Consider the following 12781-nt stretch of genomic DNA (forward strand, 5'->3'; position numbering starts at 1 on the left):
AAGTATCAAGAAGGGTCGACGCCCTGTATCAAGAAGGTTCATATCCATACTTAAGACGAACTAAAAATCCAGAGTCAAGATGGCAAATGATCCGAATCAAGAGGCATGCCAAGAGTGACAAAGTCACAGCCACAAGAAGGACAAGGTCCCAACAAGAGTGCCAAGTGATCAAACAATCCGTACAAGTGGGCGAGTTACACAAGCATCTTTAAAGTCTCAAAGGATACCAACACGACAATGCAAAGTGACAAGAGGTAACCAAGGTACCAAGATCCAATTTCAGATATACTAGAAGTTAAAAGAGTGCAAGTACAAGTTTATACACAAACCTCAGTGCTTTAGCAAAGAAACAGTCCAACCAATGTATCAAGGTCCTCAACTTGTTCACGAGTATATACAACCTTTAAAATACAATTAAACAACTTCTTTAATCCCTAGCAGCTCAATAATATTGATGTAAAATAATATCATCATCACAAGTAAAATTATCCTGCACAAACACAACAATGCTCCCAAAACAGTGATTCTGGCCAGCCTAGTACCTCATGTCGCAACTTAGATTTGAAACGGAAAACAGCAAAACTAGACTTTATAACCTTCATGAAATATGTAGATACATCTCTTAGGGTTGCAAACAAATAAGCATCACCGCAAAATGTATTTTGTACAACAAGATATAGTCAAAACACTAACAGCTGTTCATACAGAATTTGTAAATTACCAAAATACTGGACAGAACTGGTTCTATGTTGCGTCCCATATTTCGAGTCTATAACAGCTGAATCAGAGTTTGACATAAACATAATAGTTGTAGGTCTACGAATTATCTTTCCAAATCATATTTACTCACTGTAAACTAAAGTTCTAGAACGAGAGATATGCATATAATACTAAACAACTACCCAGTTCAGAAACAAATTTCGACACTTACCAACAAGAAGTGTGCGTTCTTGAATTCCAGCCAAAAGGGCCAAGTTTCTCTTGTGATTTTGAAGAACACTCTGTTTAGATATGTTTCTAAGGCTCTAAGGCTTGAGGAAAACGAAATTACTAAAGGAGGGGTGAAAATATATAGTCAACAAGTGATGTTTATCCCTTGGGCAGCTGTCCTTCAAAGGTGCTGCCCAAAAATTTGTGTGCTGCTCAAAATGTATACATATACACTTATATATATATCCCTCATCTCCTTTCAAAGTTAAACATAATTCTAATTAGAATATTACCTAAACACCCCATCACAAATCCTTAAATTACGATAAGAATTTATGCTAAGCAAGTTGGCAATTATCACAACACTTCAAGTTCCCAAAATGAGACTAAAACATATTCTAGTAATTAAGCAACGGTAAATCAACATGTGACTCTTGGTTAGTATTTAGGGGTGTTACATGAACATTGGCAAATAGATTGGGGTGGAGGGGGGGGGGGTCATTTGACCATTTTCTCATAAAATGAAAGAGGTAATTTGGAAATGGGCAAACAACCTGCTACACCTAGGGATGGCAATGGGGCGGTGCGGGGTGTGGGCTGGGCAAGGCGAATTGAGCTTAACCCGCAAAATTTGTAATCCACCCCGCCACGCATAACATTTTTTTCCATTTTCAACTCGCCCCACATAGACCCGCTCCACATGAACCCACCACACATAATTTTTTTAATGATTTCTTTTTCTAGTTAAGTTTGATACTAAAGGTAAAATTCATAATACTAAATTCATTTTTTCATTAAGTTTATTAATTTGATAGGATAATGACTTAATTATTATTTTTTGAGGTCAATTGGGAAACATGTAAGAAATTGAATTACTTTTTGTTGAATTTACTATCTTGAATATTTTATTAGCTTTAAAAAAATACCTTGATAAATAATGTTCTATCACTTTTATAACAGGTAAAAAATTATAATCAAGTTTAAACCCCACATAAAATCACATATATCCGCAACTCGCCCAGCCCCGCGTTAGTTTTAAAAAAACTCAGTTCAACCCACCCCGCATCCCACCTGCCCTGCACAACCTTAAACCCACTCCGTCCCGCCCCGCATAGCCTTAAACCTACCCTACCCCGCATCCGCTCTGTCCCATAGCCATCCCTAGCTACACCACACATTAAAGTGTTAGATAAATCTCTATTTTAAGAGGTGATAATAAAAGAGAAAAATAAAAGTTATTTTGGCACAGGAAGATTGAGGACTTCATCAATCAATCTTAGAGGCATGTTGAAAGCATAAATAATCACAACTGCAGAACATATTCTCACGAATATATATGTGCCTCTAAAATGCTGCATAATTGCATTATAACTGATACTAATCCCCGATCACTTTTACTTTTCCAATTTGAACTTTACACCCCTTAAAAAACAATGATTCCAATTTGAACTTTACACGCCCATTAAGCACAATGATTAATATGAATATTTTACAATAATATCCATATTAATTAAGGTATAGTATTAGATCTTGAGAATTGATTTGGAAAATAGTAATTAATATTGAGGATAAAACAGGGAAAAAAAATTGAAATACTAAAAGTGACAAGTAAAATGAAAATGATTTTTTAGTATAGTAGACAAATAAAAGTGAACGAGGGGAGTAATATTCTGCAAATGTGGTAGAGAAACTGCACTATTTCATGGATTTCCTTCAAGTAGATGCAAGCTGCCTGGATGAGATACGATAAAGAAGGGACCAAACTAACCGAACTTTGGAAATAGGCAAAAGAATAAAAGAACATGTATTAATGCTGGTAATACTTCCAAGTTCAAACTAAACATTTTGTTGTCCACTACCATATACCCAAAAATGAACAAGAGAATAGCAATCACGATTGCGATTATACAAGTGAGATCATGATATGAAGCTGGTTCCTTGATGATTCGAAGTGGTTCCTTTTGCGCAGCATCATTTAATATATCTGAGAATTCTCTCAACTTGCTCAGGAGCTAAAATGTTGCAACAAATAAGTAAATGTAAAACAAAACTTACTCCTTGGGAGATCGAATAAAAAGACATTCTGCCCTCTTCTTGCAATGCTTTGCTATCACAGAAAGAGAGGCAGAAGAGCAAGTGTACTTCATTCCAAGAGTGTCATTCTCATACGAGACATATCAAACCTATTTTCCTTTTTTTCTTTTTTTGATTGGTGCAAGACAGATCAATCCTTTTGTCAGCACCTCCCAAGCAAGACCACGAAAAACTGCCAAAATTGGAGGAAAAGGTAGCATACTTTGGCTAAGAAGAAAAAGTTTATACTAATATGATATCAATTACTTGGTTCTGAGACACAGTGCTTTGTTCAAACATGCAATAGAGGGAATTTCTCTACACTAACACAAGCCCAAACAAGCTTCGAGCATTTCGAATTAATCTTCATTTTTCATGGAAATTACAGTGATTTAAAATCATATCATTGCCACCAACTGTGGCTATATTGTGTCTTAAGACTGCATCATTGCAACCAAATCATGGTCATATGTATACTTTACTGAATATGTACATGTATGAAGAGTTGACACGCTGAACTAAACCAATGTGCTAACTGAATGAATTGGTTTCTAAAATCCATATGCAATCTCCCCACATTCATATGTCATAAATAGTTCAATCATTACATAGTTTAGTTATTCAATATGCATCTGATAGCATCCAAGGTGGCGTTCCTTCATGTGAGGTTGGCGGACTTCAATGGGAAATTAAGAAGGTGCTTATTGTGGAAGTCAAGTCCAAGAATGGGCCCAAGAATTATAGCGAGAGAGGGCTAAGTGCGACACAAGTACACGTATTTCATGGTCCAAGTCCAAATCTAATACTCCCTCCGTCCCAATTTATATGATGTACTTGACCGGACACGAAATTAAAGAAAGACTTCTGAATATTGTTGTCTTAAATAAGTCATAGATGCTTAGATGGCTATAAATCATCTCAATAAGAATAAAATGAGCATTTAAAGTTAAATTGTTACTAAATATATAAATGTGTTATTTTTTTTGGAATTGACTAAAAAAAAGTGTCATATAATTTGGGACAAAATGAATAGAAAAGAAGATTGGGGCCCATGGAGCCCAAAATGAGGGGCCCACAGAAGGCCAAAGCAAGTAGCTTCCACATTATTTTCTTGATTTTATTCAAGTAACCTGATTCTTATCAATATCCATGGATACTTCAATCAGAACAAAATCATGGGGACTAGCATAAGGTGAATTGAAGCAAAGGGGCAGACAAAGCCGAAGAAAGCCAAGTTATCTCAATAAATGAAAAGATCTTACCAGAGCTAAGAAAAGCACAAAGCTTCCTGTTGAATGAGGCTATCTCATACCTCACCCACATCCGAATAAGCTTCTTTGCATGGATCAGAATATAATAGTCGACTTAACAAACAAAGTTTTACCATAGTAAAGAGACATTTTAAAGCCATGTTTCTTGGTCCAAAACAAAAGCATAAGACATCAGTTTTCCCAGTTTCCCTCAGACACTCCATCCCCTGGTAAGTTATGCTTCTAATCAGAAACAAAGGGACACGTCTATCTCATGGCAAAGAGAATTAGTAAGAAATTGCAAGTTCTTAATTTCCGGGCTATAAAACACAAAGGAACTAAAGATAAAAATAAAACAGACTGAAAGGCATGCCAGCATGCAACCTACCAATACAAAATCATTTTCCACCAATTTTGTATAATCATAGTGTCTAGGTTACCTTGTGCACACCTCGACTAATTCCAAGGGATACCTACTAATTTTTCCACCATATTCTTCTGTTAGAACTTTTCAGTTGTCGGTTTTCTTTCCTCCCTTAAGAACCACGGTGAAGTGAATGATGTAGTCTCCCCAAAACCTCTGCTAGTACGTAGCAGCTAGAATGACATCAATCAATACATACTTAGGTAGTTGGTAACCACAAAAGCAACACAGTAATCACTGGTAAAGCTAATGTTTATACATCCACAATAAACAAGATCTAATCTACAAATCCAACAAAACAAAGTAAATATCTTTAGTACCTGAAGATTTTTTCCAGCGAAAGACAGTGTACTCCTAGCTCTAAGTTCCCGTGTGCTTGGGCTTTGCATGTCGAACATCTAACTGATCTACGTACTGCAGGGGGTGATCAGTTTCATTCCTAATCCTTTTGATGTTGGGACTCAACAAGCCCTTATGTTTGAACCCATACAAGTCAAGCACTTGATTATCTGCAAAATTGAAAGCCCTCTCCATGCTTTTCAAGCATCTCTCAACGGGGTAATCTCCATAACTCCCACAAGGCTTGCACCCTACAAAATGTGTAACAAATGGCCATCTCTCATCACCTAAACCAGGATGGTACTTCTCAATCATCTCTTCGTACCTATCAACTAGCCCCGCCCAATATCCGTGTAGATAATACGAATTCTCAACGAACACCTTGGGCATCCATTTATCCTTCTGTGATACCAACAAGTAAATTAGGGCAGACTGATCATCGGCTTCAAAATCGGGTCTACCCTTTAAATAAGCTGTCAAAATCTTGCCAGCTTCCTCGCGAATAGGACCTTTAGGTCCCATTGGAGCCCAAGCATCCAACAAATCAAGAAACCACTGGCAATTCCTAAAAAGAAAACTACCTGTGTTCAATGCAATCCATGATTTTTGATCAAACAATAAATCTGGGTATCCATGAATAACAAGATTATGACGATTATACTTTGATAAAGGCATCTCAAAAACCATATCAGTAAACAAAGCATCACTATCCATCCACCAAATCCACTCCACTTCAGGATGAGACAACATTAGCCTACGAATCAATGGAAGTTTGGACCAGTAACCAGCCATTTCCTTTTCCAAATAAGCTAAATTATACAAAATTTCAATACCATGAATCCTACAATAATCAATCTTGTTCTTTATCGCCTTCAACAGATAATGATCCCCAATTGCATTGTCACAAGGATTTGGAGGAGACCCAGTTACAAGTAAAATCCGAGGCTTACCATTAACGAAATTGGGAAATTCTGGATTCTTCTGAAGCCACATTTTCCGGTCTTTATCCCAATTAGCAATTTTGGGACCTAAACTGTAAGTGTCATTAAGACTCATGAAAGTCTCAGGTTGATCTCCTGCTGGATCATCCGGGTCCTTATCGGAACGGATATCGGAGAGGATCCGATTAGTTTCCTCTATTAGATTCTGATTCTCAGCCTCTGCTTCCGAGGATGAAACGTTGCCGATACCAATGGTGCCACGGAGTACAAGGATAGTGACGAAACCGCAAAGGATGGTGATTTTGACATTGTTGAAGGTACGGTCGATCTGACGGCCGCGTGGTAATACGTTGGGGGAGCGTCCACGGACGCCGCCGTTGGCCGTGACGGTTGTAGGGAGTGCTCCGGCTCTTTTTTGAGCTGTAAATGTGCTTTCTTGGCCCATGCTCACCGACGGGAGCTGACTGAAAAAAAAAAATATACGATTTATAACTAGTCACATTTCAATAATATTAGTTTCTGTCGCGCGCGTGTATCTATACCAATCAATACACAATTTTAAAAAAATATAAATATTATTAATAATATTATTTTATGTTCTAAAATTTAAAAGAATATATACTCCTTTAAATGATGAATTTTAATTTTTCTTTATGTTCAGTAAAATGGCATGTGTGAACATTTGCAGTTACTCTTGGGTATGTGTCTTATTTATTTATTTTCATTTTTACATACGAATTTAAATTAATTGATAAGCCTTTGAATAAATGAGATTTTTCATCCAAATACTTTTTTTTCTAGATAGAATAAATGAAACAATAAGTTTAAATTTAACCGATAAAAAAACATGAAGTTGCAGAATACAATAATATTTAGCAATACATTTATTCTTCTTCAACGCCTCCTCTTCTTTTGGTTATTAGGGATATTTATTTACAAATCACACCATAATTTTATTTTCATATAAGTAGTAAACCATTTATAAATCCAAAAAAAAATGTATTAAATATAATGCAAGCTAATTTTTGTAGATTTAATTATGAGAAAAAACTAATTACATGAGTTATTGAATTATCCCATTACCTAGAGTGTAGAAGAATATACATAATGCAGTAGTACTATGCATGTCACGACCCGAGCCTACACCCTAGACGTGGGCGGCACTCGAGAACCATTATTGATCCCTAAACGAACCCTCATCCTGGCTGACTTCAAGCGGAAGACTAACTCAAGCATACATAAGCTTAAAACTGAATTACATTCGTTAAACTCGAATACTCAACTTGTAAAAAAAGTCAATCTGAACAATACTCAATGAGAATACTGATAGTTTGTAAAACAACTCAAAAGAAGATAAATACTGAAAACTCCTCAATTCTATCTATCTATGAAGCCTCTATTATTACATAAGGATATCGGGACAAGACCCACGACATCTCAAAACTAATAGCTGTAAGGTAAATGTGGAACCCTCCGGAAATAGGGAGGCTCACCAAAGCTAACTGGAACTGCAAGTGATATCAACAGAGCGCCTATTGATGACCCACAATTGTATCTGCATCATGAAAGATGCAGGTCAAATGACGTCAGTACATTGAATGTACGAGCATGTAAGGGGAACTCTGAACATAAATATAAGCTTGAACTAATAAAAAGGAAAACATACTCACCTCGTCTCAACTCAACTCAAATCAAGAATACTCAACTCAATATAAAATCAATGATAATAAAATGCAATAAATAAAGCTTTGTAAACGGTAGACAAGAACTCAAAATGTATAAAAATACAATAATAAACTCTTTACTCTTATTTGGGAGATTCTCTAACCGACAACCATCACTACAACCATCACTATGAGCTACGTGATGATACAACGTCCTACCCACACTGCCAGAGAACTGCCCTATACCTTGCCGGGTATAGAACATCCTCAACTAAGTGGATCCACTATGTTCTGTCCGAAGGCACCTAGGATTCATCTAAAAAGTATGATCGTGTACTCATGTTGGCATACATGGTTTATGAGGAAAGTAGTTGTCTGAACTCATCCCCATATCGGTGCTCAATACTACTCCCAATAATATATATTCATGCTCAATGTTTAAAAACATACTTTTCCTCTGGTTTGAGATAATTGCCCAAACTATCCTCTTAAAAGAGGTAACTGCTCCTGAAATATCTTTGAACTCATAACACATTTAGAAATCAAAGTTTCTCTTTTATCAATGAAAAACTGATACCTTTGGGAATACTTAGTTCCCTTATACTCTCACTCAATGCATACATGAAAAATATTTGTCAAAACTCATCTTTACTTCCTCAAAAACTCAGTTTAAAACTCTAAGTGTTGGCTTTAAAAAGCTTCTCAAGATTTATAACTCAACTCATAGGGTTCATGCGGAATTATGGACAAGAATGACTCAACTCAGGGATCTTACTAGCAATATTGAAACTTAACTCAGAACTCAAGGACTAAAGAACTCAAGAACTCGGAACTCAGAACTCAACGATACTAATCCTCTTAAGAATACTCAATTCATAGAGTTCATATGAAATTATGATCATGAACAACTCGACTCAAGGATCTCAATACAATGTAGACTCATGAATACAACTCTTCTCATTCTCATACTCTTTTACTCAAGACTTACTTCAAGTCTATGGTTGATTTCAAAAGAATTCTCAAATTTGACTCAAAGGACCCTCTTGAACCTTCCTCTTAATATCTCTTTAATTTGAAATGAGAATTCAAGAACTATGATTAGGATATATAGGATCTCTCAAAGATTAATGAAGACTTAGATAGTTGGTAATAAGAAGAAGACGAAGACACGATTCAAAGGATCGCTTACGGGACGAAGAACAAAGTCGAAAGGACCCGACGTCCCTGGCGCATCAGTGGTGCACCGCGCTAGTCTCAATTTACTGGGGCTGGTTTGGGGAGCACTGCAGGCGCTACGGGGGTGCGCCGCCCCAACCTGATCCCAGAACATTCTGACGAAATTTTCTTCTCAATTTTTAGTCCTAATTCACCTAGAATCGATTGATTTCTTCCAAACTCCCTTAGATTCATAAACCCAACACAATTAAACGAAAACCACTCAAAATCCCTCAAGAACAACACTCATTCGCAAGACCCTCACCTCAAGAACTCAACAAAACTCTGTTGTTAAAGAATGAAGCACAAAACCTCAAGAACCTCATAAATAATCTCAATATACACAATCTCATGGACGAATTCACAACTGAAAACTCATGATTGACGTGACGGTGAAAAAACTCAAAACTATGAAAGCTTACATACCTCGAAAGAACTAAGTTCTTGGTGAAAATCTTCAAAACTAGATGAACGCTTAACTTTTTTATTTTTCTCCTCTTGAAATTTGTCCTAATCTTCTAAACGCTTTTGGAATGTTTAGAATTGACTTAGTCTTATTAGACCCCTTAACTTGGGCCGGGGAAAACGTGTTAGGTTAGTGGGGTAAGGAAAAGACCAAACTACCCCTCCTTAAAACAGATGAAAAATGCCTAAATTAGAGAGGCTGCACTCAAACGGGAATAACTCCTTCATTTGAACCCGGAATTTAGCAAATTTGTTGGCGTTGGAAAGTGGATTCGAAGACCTTTGATTTGATACTTCATGGCCCACCTAACTCACTCTGTGCTGAAAGTTATGGTCGTTTGAAGTTCACCCAAGAAAAATCTCATAGAGAAACTCATTGGAAGAAAAGTTTTCCACTCAACTTTATGCTAGGGAATTCTAGTGACCTTAACATCTAAGAACATTTAGAATCACTTGGTACAAATCTTATTCACCATAAAGAATGACTTGAGTCTTAACTTAGAAATTTTCGTGCTATTACAATGCATACATTGACATATATCATAAACACCGAGATTAATTCAATCACTACAGGATAATCAACTTGTTATAACAAACATAATATCTCTAAAAGAAGATTAGTACATCACACATGTAGATGAATCTCCGTTTTTATAAAATTTATTTTCTTTTTCGTTGCCATTATTCAAGAAAAATTAGTCAATTTACCTTTTTTCAACTGAAAAAAATGAATGTAACAAACAATGAAATAAGTAAAAATATACAGCATTGAAATGAAAAATAATACCAAACAACAAATAAATGTCTATGCCGCCTTTAACCTTCTTGAAGAATTCATTGAATACACTGAAATGACTAGTATTCTAGTCCAAATATCTATATTTTCCAAGCAACTACTGTCAATAAATTAACGAAACAATATACATATATCCTTTCTCACACAAGTGAATCACTTGAGTTAAAAAACTATGAACTAAGAAAATAGTATCTATTTGTAGGTTTGTTTTACCTCATAAATGTTGAGCAGACTTTTTGTCCAAACGAAAAATTCTGTAGTTATTTCTCATCTGTTGTGTTAAAAACATACAAATTCGATTAGAGAATTAAACAAAACCCGTAATATAAGTTTTCTCTATATACATATATGACTAAAAATTCTTGATCAAAAGAAACATGAAAAATTAGAAGTATAATTTTGTGAGATAAAGCAACTCACATGCCATTGTCACCCAAAATGAGAAAACAACATGTATATAAATTTATCAATGGAAACTCTTCAAATTTTTTAACTACAAATTAAATAAGAGATGTTTTGAAATGTTTGGACTTCATTCACTTGAATGACTTTTTATCTTCCATTATAACTTTATTACTTTAAAGTTTATTATCTAATTATTTATTAGAATATATTTTTACATTTTTTATATTTTAAAAAATAGAAAAATTATTTAAGTGAAGGGCAAAATGGCAATTCAGCTTTGAGGTTAGAAGCTTTTCACACACATATATATATAGGTACAAGTACCTTATCAAGTCCCGACGGAATTTAATCTATCTTTGCTGTCTCATCCACAATTCTAATTCCATCAAGAATGTTTAAAAGTTTTTATAACAAAAAATACAAAAGTAATATAATAAAAATTCATAAAAGATAAAATCTTACATTGAATAAAACACTAATTGAAGATGTTGGACAAAGTGATGACAGAAGGGAAAAGCCCACAAAAAGAAGTAGGCACGAACCAAAAAATTGTCATGGTTGTGATCAGTTTTTTAAGAATTGAGCAGTTGAAATAGTTTTTCTTTTGAGATGTTGAATGAAGGAAAAAACTACTAAGAAATTATAGTTTTGTTTCATTATATTTTTTGAAGATTCAAAGTAGACTTTGGAGAAATTGACAAAGTTTCATAGAAATTAGGGATGAAATTTGACACAAAGAAGAAGATACAACAACTGGTATGATTTGTCTATATTTTAAAGGTAGTTACTGTAGAGACTTAACTAAAGGGATACAACAATATGAAGGGACACAAGATTTGAAGAAGCGGGTTTAAAGGTAAAAAATAAAATAAGGGTATATATATTTATATCAATTCAGAAAATATATGTTATAGTAAATAGTATTGCTTATTTAAGTGAAGATTTGATTAATATGGTTTGTACAAAATAATATTGCAGATTCTTTTGTGAATGTTCAATATAGATTGTCATATAAATCTCTTATGCACGCGAATCTATGAGCTGGTCAATGAAATTTTTTATTACTTAAATGCAATAATGCATATATTTATTTCAATTTGATGAGGTTCAATCAAGTAATTAGTTGTATCTCAGTATATTACCTTATAGACGATATTTATTGTGTACTTTTCTTATCATCTAACCAAATGTGCTTTGCATGTGTATTCCACGTTAAACTGTTTAGATGTCATATGAACATGTGAAGAGAACAACTACATTTTATTTTTTAGAACTAATCTTTGTATAATAATTTTTATTTTATAAGTTATAATATAATAGATGACGTTCTTGTTGTTGGCTCTCATATTTAACTTCTCGATTGACTGTATACATAAATCAAAGATAGTTATTTGACTGTCCATAGTTAACTGAGAAAGGTTTCCTTTTTTTACCATAAAAACTAAAAATTAAAAAATTAAATAATATATTCTATCCGTGAAATTATATATATAATCACATGTTTATCTTACACCAACAAAGATGTAGTTCATATACTTGTAAACGATTTTCAATTTATTCAATCAAGCATGATTCATCCAAGGAAAAATAACAACATCGTGTTATCACATATATAGAAGCGGTGTAATAATATGAAAAAAAATTTGGTCAAAAGTTAATACAAGAAAAGATGAAAGATAGAAATAATTAATGTAATAACTATGAGAATTCAAAATATTACCACTAAAGAATGTTAAAGAGTGTGAATAACATTTGCAATAATTAGTAATAATTAAGAGAATTTATAATGTTATAACTAAAGGATTAATGTGCAATATATGTTTTTCTAATAAATTTTATGCTTACATAAATAAATATGACTTTTAATTCATGTTACTATTTTTCATATAGTTATTAGATTTTAATTTAGTGTAGGGACAAAATGAAAATGTTTATTCCATATAACTGAATAGAAAATTTATTTTGTAATTGATAAATTTTTAAATGATTCATATATATTCACATATTTTCACTCTTGAGAAGTTTAATAATTTTGGAAAAAGATGTTCAGAAGCATATATTTACATCACAAGAAAAATTGTTAACAAAAACAAATGAATTTAGACTACATAATGTTAACTTTATATATTGGAACATTACATACTAATTAATGTATATATTAAGCAAAAAAATAATTATTATATCATCAAAATTATTTTTCTAAAGTACTTGAGGTTATAGGATGTATCCTCTTAGGATAGAACGATTTACTTCATCAGAATAGTGATACCTCATATTCC

General features: G+C 33.9%; 1 protein-coding gene across 4 annotated transcripts in view; it reads right to left on the reverse strand.

Moving 5' to 3' along the window:
• Positions 1-6448, reverse strand: part of LOC102580717 (probable xyloglucan 6-xylosyltransferase 5) — a 9059-nt gene extending 2611 nt beyond the window's left edge. The window contains exons 1-2 of one of the 4 annotated variants that reach the window (XR_001472113.1): positions 4998-6448; positions 330-401 (exon numbers count right to left, since the gene is read on the reverse strand). Coding sequence is in view for 3 of the 4 variants with exons in the window: in XM_006365260.2 (XP_006365322.1) it covers positions 5038-6402 (1365 nt within the window). In the remaining variant the exon portion in view is untranslated. Of the gene's footprint in view, positions 1-329; positions 402-2703; positions 4851-4997 lie in introns of those variants that run through there. The other 3 variants (XM_006365259.2, XM_015304378.1, XM_006365260.2) reach the window with 3 other exon arrangements.
• Positions 6449-12781: the final 6333 nt, after the last annotated feature.

The sequence above is a fragment of the Solanum tuberosum genome, unplaced genomic scaffold (assembly GCF_000226075.1).
Source record: "Solanum tuberosum cultivar DM 1-3 516 R44 unplaced genomic scaffold, SolTub_3.0 scf00544, whole genome shotgun sequence".
In the NCBI taxonomy this organism is placed as follows: domain Eukaryota; kingdom Viridiplantae; phylum Streptophyta; class Magnoliopsida; order Solanales; family Solanaceae; genus Solanum; species Solanum tuberosum.